General features: G+C 49.6%; 1 protein-coding gene across 2 annotated transcripts; it reads right to left on the bottom strand.

The window, feature by feature from the left end:
• On the bottom strand, positions 1-24,473 carry LOC115550395 (zinc finger protein aebp2). 2 transcript variants are annotated; one of them, XM_030365363.1, is made up of 9 exons: positions 23,724-24,473; positions 23,126-23,336; positions 22,880-22,987; positions 22,092-22,278; positions 20,785-20,930; positions 15,008-15,075; positions 5,868-5,981; positions 4,229-4,258; positions 1-2,870 (listed from the first exon to the last, which is right to left on the bottom strand). In XM_030365363.1, the coding sequence occupies exons 1-9, from the start codon at positions 24,287-24,289 to the stop codon at positions 2,864-2,866; spliced, it is 1,437 nt and encodes a 478-aa protein (XP_030221223.1). In that variant the 5' UTR covers positions 24,290-24,473; the 3' UTR covers positions 1-2,863. The 2 variants fall into 2 exon arrangements, with proteins under 2 accessions (XP_030221223.1, XP_030221224.1); XM_030365364.1 differs by having other exon boundaries at positions 20,785-20,909; positions 23,724-24,471.

Genomic DNA, 24,473 nt, shown 5'->3' with positions numbered 1-24,473 from the left:
GGCAAGGCAAGGCAAGGCAATTTATTTATATAGCGCATTTCATACTCCAGGTAGACACAATGTGCTTTACACAGCTAAGGCATTACCTCAAATAGAAGTACACAAGTAAGAAACATATCACACGTATAAAACATATCACAGTAATAGTACAAGTTGAAAGCATATCGCAATAGTAGTAATACAAGATAAAAAGGGGGTTAAAAATAATGCATAAAATTAATTAAAAACAGGAAAATGCCATGGAGAAGAGGGTGGTCTTCAATTGGGTTTTAAAATTGGCAATGGTTGGAGCATTCCTAACGTGATCAGGGAGTTTGTTCCAAATCTGGACTGCATGGTAGCTGAAAGCAGCTTCCCCCTGTTTGGTGCGAGTATATGGTATGCATAATACCTGGCTTTTCTGTGGCCTGAGAGGCCTGAGGGGGATGTAAAGAAACTCTTGGAAGAAACTCATGAAAAAGTCAATTGAAGTTAAGGAGCTGGAGCATCAGGCTATTGTGTCTGCCTGCCTCGACGCCTCCATGGCTCAGGGAGACAGTAGTGGGGGAACCGGCCAAAGGAGTGGAGGAATGAGCGGCTCAGACATGAGAGCAAGAACACCATAGAGAGCAGAGCGGGGGGGGGGCTACTGAGGGAGCCGGAGAGCGAGGAGGAGAGAACAAAACCGGTCGGAAGCATCGAGGCAGAATGGGGAACGGAGCGAGGAGACACACTGACCGCCGGAGGGGAGGTGGATGCTCTGATGCCTCAGCAATACAAAGTCACAGGAGATTCAATTCGAGGTAAGGGCACAACCAACCATACTTTCATTCATATCTTTTTTTATTGCCGTCTGTGCCTTCATGGACAGTGAAGCCGTACAGGACAGTAGGTTTGAAACAAAGGCAGCGACACTTAGCACAGGTTTGCAAGTAAAAGAAAAACCATGGGGATACAGGTCTGGTTAACCCGGTTCACGGTCAGACCCGCCCCCACAATAACTCCTGTTTGAAGCGGTATTAACTATTAGTTGATTAATTGTCAGGTTAGTGATTCCACGCTGGCCCGATGGAGGGACAGTCCGAGGACACACGCCCAGGGCTGATTCTGCTAGTGTGTGTAGTGACCTCAATGTGATTCTGCACACTCTCTATTCAACACTTCTTGTTTTGCTTTAAATGATGTCACCGCGGCTGAGGTCACGGTCTGGACATGGCTCCCGTTCCACCGTAGCCCCGGCTTTCATTTACAACATCCAGCGGAATAGGAAAGAGAAAACGAGTCTCTCGGGGACTCGATGGACAGATGGTACTCTACGCAAAAGGGGAGACTTCAAAGAAACACAGCGCGAGAAGCAGCACATCAAAGTCCGGCGACGCAGAATCCCAAAGACATCGAGACGCCGCTGCCATTTTACACAGGGAGCATGCATTAGAAGATGACGTTTTAACAATGAGGTATACAAACAGCAAGGCAAATACACTTCATTTCAGAAGGCGTTGTGAAAAGGCGCCGTTTGGACCTTTAAAGCAATTCACATGGATAGGGACCCTGTGAAGTTCGGATAGTAGCACACGTCGTAGTCCTACCATACCGTTTCTAGATTTGAGGCAATGTTGCGGGATCGAGAACACGGCGGCTTGTTTTGACGGGCAAGGATTCTAAGAGGGTGAAGTGTGTGAGTGAAACACAAACAGTTGGAGACACCTCAAAGCTTTCATTAACCCATGGAGCCCGTTGTGGGTTTGTTTGTGTGAGTTTGTACATTGTGTGCGTGAGTTGCTAATGGTTAGGGTAGGGCTAACGATGCTATGCTATTTAGCTCTTCCTTAGCATGGACCCCCCCACTACTGATCCTTTAGCAGATGATAAGGCTAAGGTAAGCGAGCTAGGTAGGTAAGCTAAAGAACCTAGCCGGTCACAGTTAACGCAAGGTCTGAAGACCTCTGAAATAACATTAACTCAAAACAAAACATCATACTTTGTCATTTTATAACAAAAAGAGAGGAAACCCCCCCTTCCATCAGAGGGGCAACTTACAGTACAAAACCACACATATTTTAACAGTGTTCACCAGCACTGTAGATTGAAACATGGGAGGGGGGGGGGGGGTTGTTCACATCGTCATGGTGACCAGTGCACCCTCACGGCAGTTGGACGGAGAGGTGTTCACCGACACGGTGGTAAGGTCAAAGGTCAAATGTCCAATTGTCCCACGGTTGCTGGAAATGTCCTGTCCACGTGCCGTGTCCCGTGTGAGCACCACAGGTGATGTAAGACACTTGGTTATTAAAGACCGGCTCCCGTCCATCTACAGTACGGCTAACACCGGATCGGACCGGTTCTGGGCTCATCGGTAGTGTATCCCCCGACGACAATGTCAACACAACTTCACTTCTGCGTCAGAATGACCATAAATAATACTTGGCAGGTAAATTACGAAGCTTGAGAGATGATCACATAAGTTACAAAGTCAACGATGGACGACAATTTCATGGTAAAAAAATAAGTAAAATCTGCAGAAATATTTACATGTAACCATGATCTGCGGATGATTTTATATTATGACACAAAATGTAATATTATACTAATATTAGTATAGCATATATTGTGTGTATATATATATATATATTTATATATATATATATATATATATTACAGTGAACTGTATGAAGCTTTATAGTATTTTATCAGCTAAAATCACAACCTTCAAATCAAATGTTCCGTCTCAAACCACAGTAAAACGTGTACAAAGTATTAACAAACACAAGAGTGTAGAAGATGGCCATCAAGGAAACGTCTGTTCGTCCTTAACCTTGCACTCAGCAAAACACGAAAAGGACCTGATTCTCTGACGTCCATAGTCCTCGAGAGAAGAGATGCCTCACAGGCTGAACAGGGAGACAGAGACAGACAGAGAGACAAGGACAGCAAGGGAGACAGACAAACAAACCAAAAAGTGCAAGAGTCAATACACAAGCTAAGGGATCGTCCGAGCTAACTGCTAACGTTCAACACAACTAACAACAAACCCTTTTTCCGACGGAAAAAAACAGCGTACAGGGCAGGTGAGAAACGGCCGCGATCGCATGGGAGATTACCTGTGGCTAGCCAATGCAGAAAGACCCATCTCCCTGACCTCCTCCTGGCTCTACCCCTCGTGTCCGGGGTCGCCCCCACTGCACGTCTAACTGTGTCACGCTGGTCGACAGACGCTCCCGACGCCGCCCATGGCTGGCTTCCATCCCGAAGACGTGGTCGGCGTTCCCTCCGTGACTGAGGTCGACGCGATGCTGTACCAACACGCCATGGAGACAAGTGGGTCTCTGCATGCACACACACTGCATGCATGCGTGTGTGTGTCTGCGTGCGCGTGTGTGTCGATGGTGACGCATGTGTGTTCAAGCGTGCGGGCAGACTGCCACGCATTGACACACATACACACGCATGTGCAGTCTTCGTATTCCCGAGATATTTATTCCCGAGGTGTTTATGTATGTTATTTAATGAAGCGATATGACGAGGGGATGTGGTCTAAGATCCTCGCTGGCATGACAGGAACTAGCAAGGAACAAGAAACTAGGCCGTGGCGCGAGCATCACCCAATGCAAGGGTCACCACGTCAGGATTACAGCGCGGTCAGCGACACAATGTTGTATCAAATCTAAACGTAGGCGCATTGTGCGTGAATATTAAAAAAGTGTATACGGGGAAGGGAATGGCCTAACTTGGTGATTGTTAGTGCTTGGCACTTGGTTCAATGAACATCCTTACTGTACCGACAGCGATATATTGTTTCTCCTTCTGATAAATGTACTTGTTTTAAGTGACTTCGGATAAAAGCGTCCGCTAAAGGCCCTAAATGTAAATGTAAATGAATGCGCCCTCAAAATCTATTTGGTTTCTTTAATTGTATCTCTGTTTTCCAGGAAGTACACAGGGTCTAACTAATACCTGGAAAACAAATCAGTCACGTCCGGGGACTCGGTTGCAACGCAAACGTTAGTTAGCCGTTAGGACGGATCTTAGTAACGGCCGAGCAGCGGAGACGCTGGCTGTTGACTCAGCCAGCCGACTCCGGCTAATGCTCTCTGGAGATCTGTGGCTTTCCCAAACTGAACAAATATAGCGTGCTCCTGAATCAATGGCGGAGTGATATTCATAGTGATGAGGTCGTTTTCACCGCGCGTTGGATACACAAGGATTGTTTTTGGTGATGTCAGACTCATTACTGGTGCATGAAGATTACCTTTGTTTGAGTCGCTTCTGGGGCAGGCCTCTGGGGAGAGAGAGAGAGAGATAGAGAGAAAGAGAAACAGACAGACAGACAGACAGACAGACAGACAGACAGACAGACAGACAGACAGACAGACAGACAGACAGACAGACAGACAGACAGACAGACAGACAGACAGAGAGAGAGAGAGACACAAACAGAGAGACAGAGACAGAGACACAGACAGAGACAAAAAAAGATCATCCCTAACTGAGTAGGAACCAACACATAAACATCTCCTCCCACCAACGCATCATCACGATTCTGACTCTGATTCATGTTCAAAAACGGATACTTTAAAGAACATCAGTCAACGACAGCATACAGCGGAGCACTAAAATAAACCTCCTCTCCTCTCCTACACACTGGAGGAGCAGGGGAGGAGCAGCCTGCCCTGCTCCTCCATGAAGTAGAGGAGACCTTCTCGGGACTGGGCTGAGGTACTGATGGCGATAAGGGCCGGTGAGAGCCCCGCCCAGCGGCCAAGGGGCAGCTAGCCTCCAGCCTCAGTCTGGTTAGAGTCAGCTAGCCTCCTGCCTCAGTCTGGTTAGAGTCAGCTAGCCTCCTGCCTCAGCCTGGTTAGAGTCAGCTAGCCTCCTGCCTCAGCCTGGTTAGAGTCAGCTAGCCTCCTGCCTCAGCCTGGTTAGAGTCAGCTAGCCTCCAGCCTCAGTCTGGTTAGAGTCAGCTAGCCTCCTGCCTCAGTCTGGTTAGAGTCAGCTAGCCTCCAGCCTCAGCCTGGTTAGAGTCAGCTAGCCTCCTGCCTCAGTCTGGTTAGAGTCAGCTAGCCTCCAGCCTCAGTCTGGTTAGAGTCAGCTAGCCTCCTGCCTCAGCCTGGTTAGAGTCAGCTAGCCTCCAGCCTCAGTCTGGTTAGAGTCAGCTAGCCTCCAGCATCAGCCTGGTTAGTCAGCGCAGGCTAGCGTGAGGGCCGGGCCGACCAGCGCGCCATATATCTCTGCGATAGCGCTGATGACGCCGTCGGTCCACACTAGCGCTTCCTCTTTCTGGGGTAGTTCTCAGCCCCTTTATTGGTGGGCCATAAAGCCAGGGTGGGTTTCGTCATTGGGTTCTGCATCATGCCGTGCACAGGGGCGGTCAGAGCTGGAGTTACACACTCAACGTTAATGAACCTGTCACTTTCAGAAGCTTTTTGGACTAGGGGGAGCAGGTATTATATCTAGGAGAACGCTCTTTTTATTGCCTTCCCCCCCTAACTGAATTATGGAGCCAAGGGCTGGCGCCACCTGGTGGCCGGGCGGCCAAAACATGGGGCATCATTGAGACTACATAGTTCTTTAGTGTGTGTGTGTGTCACTGGTATCAACAACTTTGTGTGTGTTACTGGTACCCTCAACTGTGTGTGTGTGTGTGTGTGTGTCACTGGTACCAACAAGTGTGTGTGTGTTTGTGTCTCACTTGCACAAACAAGTGTGTGTGTGTTTGTGTCTCACTTGCACAAACAAGTGTGTGTGTGTTTGTGTCTCACTTGCACAAACAAGTGTGTGTGTGTTTGTGTCTCACTTGCACAAACAAGTGTGTGTGTGTGTGTGTGTGTGTGTGTGTGTGTGTGTGTGTGTGTGTGTGTGTGTGTGTGTGTGTGTGTGTGTGTGTGTACCTGTAGAGGTTGGGGTCCAGCAGCATGGCGGTGTCCGCGGGGAGCTGGGACAGGTGCACCACCTTGGTCTTCAGCTGGGACCGCTCTGTCTCATTGACCCACGTGTCTGGGAGTCTGCACACACACACACACACACACACATCTTGGTAAGTAGGATCGAGATGACAGGGGGTTAAAGGGTCAATAGAGGAGGAGCTACAGTTGAGGGGGGAGGTATCGTTGATAGAGGAGGAGCTATAGTAGAGGGGTGAGGGGTTACATGGTTGATAAGGGAGGAGCTAAAGCAGGTGGGAGGGGTTACATGGTCAATAAGGGAGGAGCTAAAGCAGGCGGGGTTACATGGTTGTTAAGGGAGGAGCTAAAGCAGGGGGGGTAACATGGTTTTTAAGGGAGGAGCTAAAGCAGGGGGAGGGGTTACATGGTTGACGGGGGAGGAGCTAAAGCAGGGGGACGCCTTAAATGGTTGAAAAAGGCTGGGCTACAGTAGATGGGGGGGGGGGGGGGGGGAATTCAAGAGACAAAGTGCTATATTGAATCCAGAACACATGTTAACACCTTCTTTTGAACACAGAGTACACTACCATAAGTGACACAACCTTGACCAACAAACTACTCTGCTACTCACACACACACACACACACACACACACACACACACACACACACACACACACACACACACACACACACACACACACACACACACACACACACACACACACACACACACACACGGTATGCTTTTTATCCACACGATTTGGGGGAGACGCAGCACATGTGCATTCAACGTGTGGCCGGAATTCTGCAGTCACACCTTTTGCTTCCCATTGCTTCCGAAGTGGCAGGACGTACCATCGAGTAAAGGGGTTCACACACAGGGAAAGGTACATGTACACAGTCGAGGTAAACGTAGACGCAAAGTCAAACCAAAGGTGTGCAAACAACACACCCACCCACCAAGTAAAGTTGTCCGCACACAAAGACAAACTCGCTATCTCTTCCAGCTCTTTGTGTGAGGCTGCAGAACAGGGAGGATGGGGTGTGTGATTAGATATGGGAGGGGAGGGGAGGGGAGGGGAGGAGGGGGAGGAGGGGAGGGGGGGCCCACGTGCGTCACCAGCGCAGAGCGTCCCGGGCTGGCAGGCCCAGCCCCGCTACCCTGCTGCAGCAGCGGCGGCGCCACAGCCCCCCCGCAGCAAAAAGGGAGTGTCCGCACGCTGGAGACAAAGAGAGCAGAGAGTCATCTGCACCACCAGCACCCCCCCCCCCCCCCCTCCCGTCCTCCACCACCACCCCGTCCTACACCCCCCCCTTCCCCGTCCGCACCCCCTTATCCACCACCACCACCCACACCAGCCCCACCACCAGAACCCCCGCACACACACACACCTCACCACACACACACACTCCCACCCACACGCCCCCTCCCCATCCCACCCTCTCCTCCAACCCCATCGTTCCCACCGTCACGATGTGCGTCATCGCAGGAGCCCCCAGAGATAGATACACACACCCTCAACGCACACACACACACACACACACACACACCGACTCTCAACACGCACACACACACACACACACGCGCGCAGCAGACGAGCGGGCTGACTGCCAGCCAGCCAGTCAAATAACTCTCCTGCCTCGTCAGCCCATTCAGGGAGAGGGTGGGCAGGTAGCGTTCACACGCTGCAGAATCAGCACCGCATGCATGGGGAGAGGGAAGGGGGAGGGAGGGAGAGACAAAGAGAGAGAGGGAGAGGGAGGGAGAGACAAAGACAGAGAGAGAGAGAGGAACAGAGGGATAAAGACTCAGAGACAGACAGAGAGTGAGAGAGGGAGGGAGAGACAAAGACAGGGAGAGAGAAAGAGGTACAGAGGGATAAAGACCCAGAAAGAGAGAGAGGGATGAAGACTCAGAGAGAAGGAAAAAGAGAGAGGGAGAGGAAGAAACACACAGAGACAGAGAGAGAGGTACAGAGAGATTCAGCGAGACATAAAGATTCAAACATAAGCTTTCAGCGAGACAGACAGAGAAAGAGACCGAGACCAAGACACACACAGAGAGAGAGAGAGAGAGAGAGTCACACACAAAGAAAGAGAGAAACAGAGGGAGAGAGTGCGGCAGAGACAGACAGAGTAGAGTCAGATAGAGAGGAGAGACAGATGTGAATGAGAGGAAGGGAGCGGGTAAGACCAAAAAAGAGCCTGATGTATGCAGGCGGACTGGGCGTGACGCCAGGGGGGAAACGTAAAACACCCAACAACGTTGAGTCAGTTAAAAACGTACATTATGCAAACCCCCGCTGTATGCCTCCCGACGTGCCCCTTTAGCCTCCGTCCCCCGCGCCTCGCGAGGCTCCGGTGACACAACAGAAGGTAAAGGTGGATCTGCCCGGAGCGGGACTCGACTTGACTGAACGCAGGCAAAGGGGGCGCGCCGCGTCACGACACAACATTCATGCCACATGAAGTTGGCGTCGGTAAAATGCAGATGTGGCACAAAATATCATCGCGGCGGGAGAACGCAAGGACGAGCCACCAGGGTCAGAGCAGCAACAGCCAATCACAACACTCCTCCTTCTGACACGCAGAGGTGGAAAATGCCCAATGGCGGTTGCACCCAATTTATCGCCCTGTAAGCAACACCCTCGTGTGCTCCTTCAAGGTCCAAATGACAATTCATTAATTACAGATGCATTGAAGAATTGTGTTATTGAATAATGCATTGGGGTGTGACTTTTATCATTACATACACGGCGAGTGGTTGAACAAATTTAAAAGATGAACACACACACAGTAAAGGTGCGCACACGCACACGGTAAAGGTGTACACACGGTAAAGGTGTACACACGCACACAGGAAAGGTGTGCAACATGCGCACACACACACACACACACAGCGCACACGACAGGACGAGCGGGGAAACCTGGTTAGCTGCTAGCTTTTAGCGTACTAGCTAAGCCACACAGTGCTCTGTTGCCTGAAGCTAGGGCTGCTAGTGAGGTAGCCTCCTCGTACACACCCACCCCTCTTCTCAGTGTGCATCACGTGGCCCTGCCCATCTGATACTGCTCCAGCTGCTTCACCTCAAACCAGCAGCAGGCAGGGAGGCAGGGATACCTCCAACCTCTTCCCAGTGAAATGTTTCTCGGTAAGATAACAATGCCTCAGGTTACACTTCAACATGGAGAGCATGTTGAAAGAGAGAGTACACAAACGAGCAGGGAACTATGTGGCTGTGTGTGTGTGTGTGTGTGTGTGTGTGTGTGTGTGTGTGTGTGTGTGTGTGTGTGTGTGTGTGTTCTCTGCATTTGCGTCACTGCTGTTACATGAGAAGGCGGGCGATAAGATGGCGAGAGCCCCCTGGCTAGCCTCAGCTCAGATCTGGTTCATGGCGGTTCTGAACTCTGTGGGGCGGCTCTTTGAAGGGTCTGCTGTTGTATGTCTGGGGGGTGACCTGCTCTTCAAGGATGTCTCTGTTTACCCGGCATGGTACGCACACTGTACGTACCCTGACCCTTCCATCACCTTTAATGGCGACAGGGACAGAGGGGGATCGTGGAGAGGATGAGGGGAGAGGGAGACCAGAGCCAGGGAGGGGTCTCTCTCCTGCCTGGCTCCCCGAGTGTTGACTCATGTGTCCGCGACGCAACGGGACCACCTTGGGGGAATACACATGGAGGGGGGGACCCCGGTCACTGGGACAAACAAGCGTGTGTGTAAGAGTGTGTGTGCGTGTGTGTGAAAAAACACTATGTATGTGTGTGTGTCACTGGTACAAACCTGTGTGTGTGTGTGTGTGTGTGTGTGTAGCCTAGTGCAGAAAAACTGGGGTAAGTCAGTGAAAAGTTTAAAAAATAGATAAATAAAATAACTACCAAAAAACGAATACGATCGCTCATCCTACTCTGCAGTCTTATTTCTTCTCAATGAACGTGCTTGTGCAGTATTTTAACCACTCCACTATTGATTGGATTATTCTCGGCCTCACTTGTAAATTGCTTGAATCTGCTAAATGGTGCGTGGAATTGGTGCACGCAAGAAGCAAGAAGGCTGGGCGGGGTGAGGGGGGGGCAGTTTGTTTTACACAACAACATAAAAACCTCTTCAGCCAAACTAAGGAAATCCCTTCACACCAGCATAGGACGATATATATTCATGAATATCCGTAAGGCACAAGATATCGCGATAATAGCTTCTCAACTTTTGAGAATGTTCTAGAATGCACCCAGTTAAAAAATTCCCCCCACACATCGTGTTATAGTTACAATTATACAAACCGCATACTCTTATTATCCACAAACTTCACACACACAAGAGTCGTGATCACAAGAAGTGTTATATCCAAGTTTATCCCACTGATGCATAGGTTTCAGTTCATCGTTCAGCCTATTTTTTTGGGGGTCTTATTCAAACGTAGAGTGTAAAGAAAAGCCTTCAAGAGTGTGACAAGCAGTAACGTGCAGCTTGTAGCCACTTCCTTCCCAGTTGAAACCACCCCACGCCAGATAACAGACAGAAAGTAGGATGCGCTGATGAGCCTAGAAAACAACCAACAACACATACTGTACTGTGTTCTGGGTAATCCTGGACGGTGACTAACTGGCATGCTGAGAGAGACCGGCGAGAGGTAACAGGCGGTGAGCGATGACGCCTGTTTGTATTTCATTATCACCAGCGGCACCAGAGGGCTTCAGCACTGGAGTCATCCAGCCATCCATCCATCACACACAGCCCCCCCCCCCAGGACCTCCAGGCAAGGGGGGGGGGGGGGGGGGGGGTCCGTGTAGAGTAGTTGACTGCCGCTACAAGGCCAACGTGGCTAATCAGTTACGCGTTAATTAAAACGGCGTTAATGAATCTCAGCCGGAACACGATTGGTTCGGCATTAATGAACCCTGGTGTTCCCATGGAGCTCGGCGATCCGAGACGGCGAGGGGGTGATGTCGTGCGTGGCGGGCGGGCATTATGAGCCCCCCCCCCCCCCCCTACACACACCAGGACGTTCCAGGGACCGCTGCCGCCGCCCCGGTGGAACCACGGCGCTCCGGCCGCGTCGGTCGTCTCTCCGGCGTTCCCGTACAACGAGGCTTGTTAAACATTCACCAGGAATGGTTAACGGAGCCTGCGGGGGATCCACTTTACAAACCGCCCCTCACTGCCTTAAATGATGCAGACGACACGGTGGTTAACGGGGCGAGAGGCGACACGCCGGCACGCATCGCCGCCGCGTGTCGGGGTGCGTGGGAACGCTCGTCTGGGATTCCGGTTGACGGACGCCGACGATGGGCTCCACGTCTTCAGGGGCATCGAGCCGGCCTGCTGTCGGAGTCTGGCAGGTTCCTCTCTTCCCCTCATCATTTTCAACCTTAACCTGTTTAAACCCGACCCCCCCCCCCCCCCCCCCCCCGCAACCCTTCCGTTACTCACTCTCAACGCTCTTCTCTGGCCCACGCGGCATCGCCCACCCACTCGCGTCATTCTCTCTCTCTCTCTCTCTCTCCCTCGCTCGTCCCTCCCCGACCCAGCTCCCATTTACTTTGGTGTATCTTCCCCCCCCCTCCCCCGCGCTCGCTCCCCTCCCCCGCGTCGCAATCTTTCATCCATCTCCGCCTCCGTCTCTGTCTCTGTCTCGCATCGCGGCGCCCTCGCTGTTATCCATCCCCGTCTCCGTGAATGGGAGGAGACAGGACCCCCGCCCCCCCGGCCACACACAGAGGTGGAGGTCCCGTGTGTGTGTGTGTGTCCGTGTGTGTGTGTGTGTGTGTGTGTGTGTGTGCGTGTGCGTGTGTGTGTGCGTGTGCGTGTGCGTGTCTGTGTGTGCGCCCCAGAAGGAGAAGGAAGGAAAAAGGAGCATACAAGATGGAGGAACCGGGTTAAAGATGTGGATGGTGGGTTATTGGAGCAGTGATGGGTGGTGGTGGTGGTGGTGGTGGTGGTGAAGGGTATATTCTTCGTCAGTGCTCCCTGCTCATCAAGGGGGGGTGGGGGCCTTCATGTTGCAGCGTCCTGGCCCACTTGGACCCAGCGCTGTGGCCCAGTGACGTCTGCTCCACTTTCCACGGCCTCCATCTTTTAAAATTCTCCTTCTTCCAGCAGCCCTTTTTCTCTCACTGCGGTCTAATGACATCCAGAGAGTGAGTGGGAGTGGCAGAGCGGCTGTAAGGCCGGTGTGGGAGGTGTCTCTCGACCACCAGAGACCTGCTGAGATAAATGCTCTCCTTCATGCAGCTTCTGACTCGGCTGAAGACAGATGTGCTAAGAAGTTGAATGAAATGGCGCCGTCTCCCCCTCTCCCTCTCTCTCTTGGTCTGTCTCTCCCTCTCCCTCTCTCTCTTGGTCCGTCTCTCCTCTCTGTCTCCGTCTGTCTTTCCCTCTCACCCTCTCTCCGTCTCTGTATGTCTCTCCCTAACTCTGTCTCTGTGTGTGTCTTCCTCCCTCTCCGTCTCCGTGTCGCTCTCCTCTTATCTCCTCTCTCTCTCTCTCTCTCTGTCTGTGTGTGTCTCTCCCTCACTCTCTGTCTCTGTGTGTCTCTGGACCTGCTGAGATAAATGCTGTCCTCCATGCAGCTTCAGATTCTCTGCTGAAGACCGATGTGCTAAGACGTTGAGTGAAACGGCGGGCTGGTCCATCACGGTTTTCCTGCTTTGCTAATTAATGATGCCAGATTTTGGAACTGGAGCAGGAAGATAGTTCAGGAACCCTGGATCACTGACCCTTGTCCTGATTCTGCCGGCAAAGAAAATATTGACTAAATGAGTGCATCCAGGTGAAATGCTAATGGTTTAGAGTTACATTTAACCTGGATTATTGACCAAACTGCGATTTTCCACTGCAAAATGTTACGACACGGTTTGCATGGGAATCCGAGCCATTGCAGGAAAATCCCATGTTGTCTTTTTCTGCTGAACCGCGGAGCTGAGAGAGTCACCGGGGTCTGGAAGGAGTTATCTGCAGCGCGGGGATTCCATTCTGCTCGCTCAACGCGCGTCACCGACCTTTGACGCTCGGAAGGCTTTACATTTTTTCCCTTGTCGAGAACACGGATGGTTCCACGTAAATAGAGAGAGGAAAGGCGTAGTTATGATACCACATTGACGCAAAGCAATGACCACGCAGTCGTTAACCTGTTTTGGTTCAGTGTTGGGTTTATGTCGGGTTTACGTTAGTGGACCAATCACTGGCCTTGCCGCTGCGTCGCCTCGAAGCAAGGTTACAACTTGTGGGAGGCGCATATCAGGCCGGATGCAAGGAGGGTCCACAAGGACGTAAGGGGTCCGTAAACCCCTTTGCGTTGCGTCAACGTTAACCATAACCAAGCCTTAAGCACGCAGCGGAGAAGATTGGAGATGAAAGACTCTGAAAGTAGAGAAATTGCGTCATAGAAAGGCAGCTGAGATAAAACTATACTCAAGCTTACATAAATCATGTATGGTATATTCGGGATACACTTTCTTGGCCCACAATGTTAAGAGAACGTAAGCGTGCAGCAGATGGGTTATGGTACAAATGGATGCATTAGGGAGAGGCATAAGCATCATCGGCAGCTGATGCCTAAAGAGCAGCTACATCCAGGCCAGAGCCCATCCCAAGGGGAGATTCCCTCAGGGCTACTCAGCCCCGTGGGTACTCGTCCCCCCTAGAGGTACTCATCCCTATGGGTGCTGACCCCTATTGGTATAGATGGAAATAAGTCTACTCACCCCCTTGGGAAAAGGGTGCATTGAAGTACATTTTGCATTATGGTTTTGGAACTTATGATACAAATATGTGAATGTTGCCTGTATGTAGAAAGAGATGAAAGAACATGGCAAATATAACGGTGAAACATATCTAAAAATTGTAAAATTAACGGAAACATAAATACATGTTTTTTTTGTGTTGCCGTCTGAAAAAATAAGTACTTTTGTGTATAGTTTGTTGTATGACAGTCAAGAGACTTGTGAAGCAACATTTTATATCTGTAATTTAGAGTTTGATTATGTTATTTGAGATGTATAGGATGAATTTACATCCACCTACTTGTATGCGCATTTTGAAGTATTGTATTTCAAAATGTTCGTCACATTTGCTGAACAATTACATCGAAACAGGGCTTTTGTTACAGGTAAGCTCCAAGCATTTAACTATTTATATTATTACTATTTATATTTAACTACGCACTTCCATCTGCCTGACACTGCTTACGAACCCAGGAGTACCATGGTCTGAACAGGGAGTTGGTTCAACACACTGGGAGTTCTCCACAACAACAGATACCCAGCTCAACCCTGCAATGGGAGAACTGGAGAGATTTATGGCAAGAGTTGTGGCATGGTGGGAGAAGCTGGCCTTTTGAGCGTTGAAGTGGATGGAAAAAGGGTGAATCGTAAAACTATCAACAGACAAACGTAGATATACTGCTACTATACAAAATGTAAACATGAAGAAAGCACAAAAGGTCCGGGCCGTCTCACACACACACACACACACACACACACACACACACACACACACACACACACACACACACACACACACACACACACACACACACACACACACACACACACAGTGTTGTCCCAAAAAGGCGACAAGTTGGGATAGACAGTCTTCACATTGTATATAACCCTCAGCCAAACCACTGAACATCTTACGCAAGACATACCAAGGGACGGTTGGATTGGGACTCTGATCCCCACCAAGAAGTCCATAGTTTGACACGTTTGACTGGACAAGAGGTTTTGATGGTGAATGTATGACGTATGAAGTCCAGCCATACTTATAACCCACGAATATAACTATTTGATCAGAGAGAAGCATGTGTTGTAAAGGAAAGGCGAGAGCAAAAATAAATGCAGGAGATGAACGGCCTCATTTGAAGTTTTAGGAAGCACATGTTTAATGCAGTGATGTGTAATGCAGTCATGTGCTTTGATATGACAGCGTTTGATTGGCTAGTACGCCATTGAAGTAGTTCATCAAAGCGTTTGCCAAAAACTATTTTTGCGTGCTCATACTTTGCCCGAGTTCAATAGTTTATGAATTGAATTTCTAATGTAAAAATCATGTTAGCGTTTTTTTTCAGTGGAATAAGCTACGACTAGGACTATGAAGCACGACGGGACTTAAAGTAATAATAGATATATCCCGATGCTACTCACATGTCCTCAGGTGTCCAGTGCAGTAGGACTTTCACCTTTCCAGAACCTTCCTTTCTCCTGGCCAGAACCTGTCCAATGAAACAACACAATAGATCACGTTTTAGGAGAGAAAAGCGAACAAATTACTCTGTAGTTCATGTTGTATTCAAAAAATTTGCCTCTTTCGTAGAAATGTTGGCAATTCCCCAACGGAAGGGGGTTCTGTTGGATCAAATCAAACCAACCCCTGCTGTGACCAGGAGGCCTTAGGCCACGACGTCCGGTACTACTGACAAATCCATCTGTACTGTGGGTTAACAACATCTGAAACTTTAGTTTCAAATTCACCAGATACAACCAGCCTCAACAGAAAGGGCATCATTCAGGTTTCTAACTGGCATCCTTTTGTCATAGGCCTGATCTGGTTTCTATCGCTCTTGGCGGAACTGGTCTTCAAAACACTTTCCCTTTGTCTCAGAATCACTCCTGCAACCATCCCTTCGCCAGTGAGCGCCCGGGCTTCAACACTCTGAGCCAGGCATGCAGCAGGAGGATCACACAGGATCACGGACGCTGAGGGATGGACGTCATAAACCTGACACGCCTCTTCCTCATTGGATAATGTCAGCACTGCGCACCGCACCTCACAAAAAGGGACGGGCTCCGCCTTTCACCTCACAGACCAATTAACCAATTAACGAGTCGATGTTGATTATAGAAAAAGACTCAAGACTGTTGTTCAGAGTTCACCTAGACTTTTCATAACCTGCCCCTTTACCCCCCACCCCCCTTGCACTTATTGTATGTTGTGCGTCCTGGCTGTTAATGTACGCACTTATTGTATGGTGTACGTCCTTGCACTTAAAAATAGTACTTAGCATCGTGTAGCATCTTAGCCTAGCTATCTTTGTTGTATACGGGGAAGGGGTTAACCTAGCAATTGTCAGTGCTTGCCACGGTTCTATGAACATTCCTAGTGTACCGGCCGTGATATATTGTTTCTCTTTCTTCTGACAAAGGTGCTTATTGTAAGTCTCTTTGGATAAAAGAGTCTCCTAAATGTTAATGTAAATAATAGAGATTTGGACCAATGAAGTATCACGACAGGACAGACTGGCTCCGGCCCCTGACCTGTCCTTAAAACGGAGACAATCCGATGCGTTGTTGTTTGCTCGTGACCCGTTGTCGCCGTGTTTCGCTCAAGGTAAACATGAATGGAATTCAGCGCTGGTATGGAGTCGAGTGGGAGTAGGAAAGACTAGAAAAATGAATCAAGGTAGCCAGAAATAGCTGCGGATAAGAGCACTTGCGTCAAGCGTACATTTTTTTCGCCGAGGTTCATCTATTTATAGGAGGGCAATTGAATGAGCTCACACGTGAATAACTTCTCTTACGCACGCAAATATCTGGAATGATCTTCCTAAGGGCCTCTGGGGACCGGAGGAGGCATTCACGGAAACTGCTTTGAGGACAGGGGAGACAAGGACTCGGCCCTGGGAGAGGAGAGAGAGAGAGAGAAAGAGATAGTCGCTTTCTTCCTCTCCGCCTGATCCTGCTCCTCCCGTCCTCATTCCCTTTAGTCAAACATGGATTCCTTTTCTTCTTTTCATACCGTCCCATGCTGTGTGGCTCTTTTAAGCCCAGCAGGTGAATAATAAGGTCTTTATCCCCCCCTGGTTCCAATGCTCTCCCTGTGAATGCATGCGGACGCTCTTATCAAGTCCCCTTCTAACCTTTGGCTCCCCGGGGGGTTTGGAAAGCCTTGCACCTTTCCCCGCTTTCAATCCATCAGACCGGGCCCGGGGTCTCCCGAGGTCAGGCAGACAACACGACGATGCCTTCTTGGCCGCGTCCTCCTAAAGAACGCCGCGTGTGACTTATCTAAGCCCACGGCTCTGCCTCGCCAACCAAAACACGCGCGCCCTCGCCGTACCACCGGGGACGGATGATTATACTGCCATTGTAAACAAGAAGCAACTTACAGGCTTCAGACGTAGTACAAAGTCTGGAAAAAGCTTTCACGGCCATATTTTACTGTGAACCCGACAAATAAAATAACACCGTATCTCATACCAGGCGTTTCATCTTTTGAGATGTTAAATTAATCCTGACGGGGTGTTTTGTTTGTGTCGGAATCTTTGAAACACGCGCAAATATCACTCTACTCCCATAATCTTTCGGCAAGCAATTTACTTGCTTGCATTTCTCGCAATAGCCAAGCTAGCTAGCCCTCCACATAAGTTCCCCGTGTACCTATTACACTCAAGCAGGAGAAGAGGGCGTCTCTTCCGCTTCCATGTTGCGACAAACACCCCTGGAAGGCTTTCGCACCGGGTCCAGGTTTAATGCCCGTCAAGGTGGGAAGATGCAATCGCGGCCGTCCTCAGACCTGCAGCTGAAACTCATCACACTAGCAGCTTCTTTATTGCTCTTTTAATTAAAGAGGCCTGGGAGTTTGGCCTGTGGCCTTGGGCTGCACACGGAGCCTGCCTCATGCTCGTCAGTCTGGGCGACCCTTCTCTTAAAGGGGCTGCGGCCGTGGCGCCCGGGAGTACGCCGGCGTTGGGGAAGCAGAAAGGTATCGCAAAATGGCGGACGGCTGGCTGGACAAAGCGTGTTTTTGGGGACGCAGTACTTATTCAGGTCTGTTGTGACCGTGGGTCTGGTTGAATAGATGGAAACAAATATCTTATAAAGCCACGGGTACGAAGAAATAAGAGGAACAGGAAGAGAAAAAGAGGAGGAGGAGGAGGAGGAGGAGGAGATGGAGTGGACGCATGACATTACCACCGCTCCAAAACAAGCATGAAAACATAACAAATGGACGGAAGCGAGGCCTGCTAAATACGGGTGGCTGTCTGGTCTGGCAGACCGGGGCGCGCACACAGAAGTGTCCCACAATAAACATGGTGACTGTGCAGCTCCAGTGAGTTAGCGGTCCCCACCGGTCAGCCCCCCCGGGCCCCTCCCAGAGTCCTCCAGAAGGGTCAGAGCCATGGTGAATAGATGGCCAACTTTACGACCGGCTGCTCTGATTTCCCTTCCGATTCCAGCCCACTGGCCCCTGTTTAACCCCCCCCCCACACACGCACACGCACACACACACACACACACTCGCTCCCGCGTCTCTCAGTTTACCTCCTTCTCACTGCTCCTCTCCTCTCTCTCTCTTCCTTCCTCCTCAGTCTCTCTCTCTCTCTACCTTCCTTTTCAATCTCTCTCTCTCTACCTTCCTTTTCAATCTCTCTCTCTCTTCCTTCCTCAGTCTCTCTCTCTCTTCCTCTCTCTCTCTCTCTCTCTCTCTCTCTCTCTCTCTCTCTCTCTCTCTCTCTCTCTCTCTCTCTCTCTCTCTCTCTCTCTCTCTCTCTCTCTCTCTCTCTCTCTCTCTCTCTCTCTCTCTCTCTCTCTCTCTCTCTCTCTCTCTCTCTCTCTCTCTCTCTCCCTTCCTCCTCAGTCACTCTCTCTGCCTTCCTTCCTCCTCAGTATCTCTCTCTCTCTGGTTACCTTGCTTAACCTCTTCCCATGCTTTATCTTCATGATCTTTTTTCTGCAACACCCCTTTTTAAAATTCCTGGCCTGTGTTACGCAGTCTGGTATCCCAGAGGTGGGGCCAAAACCAGCTTCACATCAGTAATAACACAGCACTGACGCCAGCACTCGCGCAAGCTACAGCACAGGGAAGAGGGGGCTGGGAAACATTAGCAGAGAGCCTCCTCTTCATGAGCCCTTCCAGCATCACAACAGGGCGAGCCAAGCCCATGAGTGAAGCCGCTTATTTTGTAGTAGTGATTTGGTTATTGCGCTTTTACATTTCATGTTTCTTGTTTGCTCCTTCCACACACGGAAAACCCCCACCTTTTCATCAATTTATTCATTTGTAGGAGACTAGCTTACCATCAAAACACACACACACACACACACACACACACACACACACACACACACACACACACACACACACACACACACACACACACACACACACACACAAGATCCCAAGACCAATACCTGTGGACATATCAGGGCATTGATAAATAGGTGTGTGTGCGTGTGCATTTGAAAAAGTTGTACTGCAGATGAAGACTATAAGATTTTGTTCAGCATTTAAAAAAAAGAAAAAAATCATAAATTCATCCACCAAGGCTTTATCAAAAGGCAGACAAACAGTGCCCCCTAGTGGAGTCGAGTGTTCAGGTCGTGTACCAATAACAAATACAACCTAAAAGTCAATTAATGAAACATATTATCAATTAGTCTATCATTCATAAGCAGAGCTCATTGTGTGTGTTCGTGTGTGTGTGTGTGTGTGTGTGTGTGTGTGTGTGTGTGTGTGTGTGTGTGTGTGTGTGTGTGTGTGTGTGTGTGTGTGTGTGTGTGTGTGTTTGCCATGTAATATGCAGGCGGTTAATAGCACGTAGGCTTTGTTTCGTGACGGGGGTGCACTTTAAATCTCATTCATAATACATCACACACTGAGGGTTCAGAATGGAAAAACAAGGGAGGAAAGAAAGAAAGAAAGAAAAAAACACTACCATTGTCTTTCCAGTGAGACTCAGTTCAGAGAACAACACTATTAGGCCTTCGGGTGATTCACCAGGTTCACGTAAAGTGCATTCGGAAAATGTGCGGTTGACAAGACAATTCTATGATAGTGGGTCTCCAGCGCCCCCTGTTGTAGAATAACTAGATGACAAAAACAGAATTGCTCAATGAGCCATAAGGCCATTCAAATAAGCTGGGCATTGATCTACACGTGGACTGTGTTGATGTAGTGATGTAGTGAGAAGTTGACTTAGATCAATTTAGTCCTTTTATCTAACCGTATATCCTGCCTGAATATCGTCATACCTGCTGTCTCATTATTATATTTTTACCCTAGAATTACCTTTGCTACTTTGGCTTATTATTTTTTTTTTTTTACCTGATATTAGGAAAATGGCACACATTTGAAGACTTACAGTTTATAACCCCTGGAAACCTGAATTCCACCGTTGTTTTTTTTATTCATGTTACTTCTGATCATGATGAAAAGCATTGCGATACACAGGCCGCCCCCTCCACTCTAACCCCATCTGTCCACGCTCTTCTGCAAATGATAAACCAATTGCAGAAGTGAGCGATTGGGTGACACACAGACAGATGCAGAGACAGAGTCTTACAGTGCTGAGAGAGAGAGAGAGAGAGAGAGAGAGAGAGAGAGGGAGAGAGAGAGAGAGAGAGAGAGAGAGAGAGAGAGAGAGAGAGAGAGAGAGAGAGAGAGAGAGAGAGAGAGAGAGAGAGAGAGAGAGAGAGAGAGAGAGAGAGAGAGAGAGAGAGAGAGAGAGAGAGAGAGAGAGAGAGAGAGAGAGAGAGAGAGAGAGAGAGAGAGAGAGAGAGAGAGAGAGAGAGAGAGAGAGAGAGAGAGAGAGAGAGAGAGAGAGAGAGACGCAGACTGACAATGCTGGGGAAAACAAGCTATGTCGGTTGAAGAAGTGACTGAGTGAGTGAAAGATTGATAGAATGAGTGAGTGATTGAGTGAGAGAGTGAGAGATTGAGAGAGTGAGTGAGTGAGTGAGTGAGTGAGTGAGTGAGTGAGTGAGTGAGTGAGTGAGTGAGTGAGTGAGTGAGTGAGTGAGTGAGAGACAGACAGACACAGAGACGCAGCTACAACGTGCTGTGGAAAACCTGCTATAGCCGTTGCAGAAGTCAGTGAGTGAGTCAGTGAGTGAGTGAGTGAGTGAGTGAGTGAGTGAGTGAGTGAGTGAGTGAGTGAGTGTGTGAGCGAGCGAGTGACAGAATGACTGGGACGCAGACTCACCGTGCTGTGGAAGACCACGCTGTGGCCGTTGCCCACGCTCTCGATGTGCGTGGCGAGGTTGAGGCAGATGGCGCGGTGGCGGATGGCGTCCATCGACTGGGCGTCGAAGAAGTCGTACGGCCTCGCTGGAGGGACAGATTGACAGACTGAAATGAGAGCAATTTCCCCCACACATTTAAAAAGAGAAGCACTTAGATACACTCAAAAAAATGCACAGTTTGCCCCTCGCCCTTTGTCGGGCTGAAGCAGCCCAAGGTATATTTAACAACAAAATCTAAATGTTGGATTTGCACCGATAAAGTGGCAGGTGACGCAAAACGTCCCCTTCCTGGGTTCTAGTGACATCACAGGTGGGCGTGTCCACCTAGATGTGTGCTGGATAGATCAGTTTACCAGCCTACCCAGTCGACTGTAGCAAACGTTGCTCATCTATCCGTCATACATCTAGGTGGACACATCCACTTGTGATGTCAGAAGAGAGATTTCAAAAAACGGCCTGACGCGGCTCATCACTCACACCTGGTGGTATAATAAGGGACCTTTCAACCTCTCCCACATGCTCCCAACACACCATGGCCCGCAATTGATCAACAATATAATGTGTACGATTACATCCTTATCTGGTATATATCAATATTCAGTATCTGTAAAACATGGACCATTGCATCCAGCTCTCTGTTTATTTCAAGTTGAACCAGTTTAAAGCAAGTCTCGCTGAGACCGTGAGGGATATCGTCCACTCAAGCCGGACACGCAGATGTCATTATAAGAACGAGCCACACAGTGTCAGAGTTCACCTAGACTCTGCATAGCCTCCCCCCCCACATCCCTCTTACTCACTCATTGTATGTTGTAAATCCTTGCACTTAAAAATATCCTAGCTATCTTTGTTGTGTACAGGAATTAACCTAGTGATGGTGTGCTTGGCAGTTGGTTCTATGTACATCCTAACCGTACCAACAGCAATATATTGTTGTTTCTCTTTCTTCTGACGAATGTACTTTTTGTAAGTCGCTTGGGATAAATGCCCTTAATTTACATTTACATTAAGCAGACGCTTTTACCAAAGCGACTTAAAATAAGGACATTTGTTAGAGCAACCGCACAATATATATCAGTCGATACAGTAAGGATGTTAATAGAACCAAGTGCCAAGCACTAACAATCGCCAGGTTAACCCCTTCCCCTGCAGGTTGACCTCTCTATGCACACTGGCCCATTCTGAGTTTGTTGTAACTATACCGGGGCCTTCGGGCCTTCAGGGCGAGGGGTCTGAGGCGTGTGTGCGTGCGTGAGTGCGTACGTACGTAGGGCGCGCCGGCGTTTGTTCTTGAGCTTCTTCCTGCGGTTCAGGCTGGCCTTGGAGGGCGACTCCTCCTTCAGCCGAGCCTGGCTGGCCAGCCGAGCGGCGCTCTGCTGGCTGAAGTGGCTGGGCACGTGGCGCGCCAGCCCCCCCTGGGACGAGAAGCTGGCCGTGCAGCCCCCCACCACACACTGCGGCGGGGGGGAGAGGACAGAGTCAGAGGGGTGGGGGAGACGGGAGGAACACCCTCCTCTGATGCATGTGTGTGTATGTGATACACTAAGGGATGACCGTTTTTCCTCCCCTTTAAAAGTTACACACAATACGTAAATATAACACATACAGGGTATATCTATCTATCTAGATCTCACACTTCTATATATAGATCTATAGATATATCTGTATCTATAGATCTAGATACATATAGATCGACATATTATAAGATCTAGATATCTCTAGGTAGATATAGATATAAAAATACTACGATTTATATTCAGTTTAATTATGTTGAATTCCCATGTGGCTTCATACACTATAACAGTCTTTCTATATTGAACTTTAGTTTTTTTGCGATAACAAACACAATCCCCCCCGGCTAGGTTGTAGGAGAAATTAGGAAAGGGGTGATGTATATCCAGTGTATAAATGACACACACTGTTAATGTTTCCATGCGGGTGCAGGTACTGCTAATGCAGACATGATATCTAGACGCCGTAGCTTCACAATAAAACCAACTAACCTAACTATAACATGTCTATAACATGGGGGCGAGAGAGGGGCGGTGCCTGTACCTTGAAGGGCTTGTCCCCGCTGTGGGTCAGCATGTGTCTGTGGAGCCAGCTCTGACTGGTGGAGGGAGTGTTGTACACCTTACACCCCTTCCAAAGACACACAAACACCTGGGAGGAACACACACCCACACACGTTTTCAAAAAGCTAGGGGTTCAATACAGAACAGAACTAATAAAAACAAAATTACAGATATATATAATAGCATGATAATAATGAAGCATGAAATAGAGATACTATTCGCTCACCCCTCCTTGCTGCGCGTCCACATGAAGGCATCGGATATGTTCGGCCAGGTCCGGGCTTGAGTTGAAGCACTCGGAGCACAGGTCCCAGCAGCACGGATAGGCCGCCTTGGACACCGTTGAAATCCCGGCGCTGCCCTGGCCGTTCATCATCGCGGGGGTGGAGCGGCCGCTTGACACCGTGCTCTCCATCTCCATCAGGGTGCTGCTGATACTGAACCACACGCATGGTCAGTGGGTGGGGCAGAGAGGCAGCGTGCGCCTGAGGGCAATGTTACACATACGTGCACTGCAGTCACCATAGTGCTGCTGTGCTGCTGCTGCTGCTGCTGCTGCTGCTGGTAACACCGTTTTTTTCCCCCGTTTCGTTGGAGGGACAGGTGCAAATGTTCCTGGCAGTGGCAAGAATCAGCCACATAGCATGCGTGACTGAATGGTGCCTGTAACTGATTCTCCTCGCATGCCAATGGTAATGCTCAGGCCAGAACCTGTTCATTCTGTTTACCCAAAAATAATGTTTAAATATATAGATAATATCATATCTTACATGGAATATGATATAAAAACAAACACGTGATATTTTGCCTTAAAACCAACCAACCTGTCTTCAGAATCCATCCGGCTCAGGGGCTCCCCGTCCGAGGACGAAATCTCCACGCTGGTCCGCCTCTTGTCACTCAGCTCCCCGCCTCCTCCTCCTCCTCCTCCTCCTCCTCCACCGCCGCTGTTCTTATCGCCATCCTCACACGCCGCTTTACCAATCTCGCTCTTCATCGTCTCTGGAGCCTGGCTGACCTCCCTTTGCTCTTCCTTGATTTGACTTGGTTCCACCGTTTGCTTGTCGCTCGGAGGAGACCCCCCGCCGTCTCCAGGGGTCGACTTCTCCGGACCCTCGGCTTTCTCCTCATCGTGTGCGGCGGCTGCAGCATCATCTGTCAGCCGAGCCCGGGCCACGGCCTCCTCCGGTGCTGCAGCAGGTTTCTCGCCTGTTCGTCCAGCGTCTGCATCTTCCATTTTAGGTTCAACATTGTCACCCGGTTGCTCCATTTTCGATTCCGCTCGGTCCCCGGTCATGTCTTCTCCCCGGCTCTCTCCTCCGTGCTTTCGGTTCGTCTCATCCCCCTTTTCGCGCTGTACTTGCGTTACTTCCGACGCGGTAGTAGCCATTTCAGAAGGACAGCTACACACTACACACCCCTGGGCTGGTTTTGCTATTAAAATTCCGACTACAGCGTCTACTGCCACCGTTGCCAGATTGGGCCAGATATCCCGCCCAATCTGACAACCATTACTGCAGCGGGCTGGAAGGTAAATCTGGCCCAATCTGGCAGAACTGTCCACTATGCATACT

This window comes from Gadus morhua, chromosome 9, assembly GCF_902167405.1.
Source record: "Gadus morhua chromosome 9, gadMor3.0, whole genome shotgun sequence".
Classification (NCBI taxonomy): Eukaryota; Metazoa; Chordata; class Actinopteri; order Gadiformes; family Gadidae; genus Gadus; species Gadus morhua.
Note: the sequence above shows the minus strand (reverse complement) of the source record. Positions and strands in the feature narration are given on the sequence as shown.

Excerpts from the sequence above, each read along its gene's own strand:
- LOC115550395 (XM_030365363.1), bottom strand. The coding sequence starts at position 24,289 with ATGGCTACTACCGCGTCGGAAGTAACGCAAGTACAGCGCGAAAAGGGG. Across the intron at positions 23,337-23,723 it reads CGGATGGATTCTGAAGACAG|TATCAGCAGCACCCTGATGG; the intron begins GTTGGTTGGTTT and ends CGTGTGGTTCAG. Across the intron at positions 20,931-22,091 it reads CAAACGCCGGCGCGCCCTAC|TCTGTCAATCTGTCCCTCCA; the intron begins GTACGTACGCAC and ends CTCTCATTTCAG.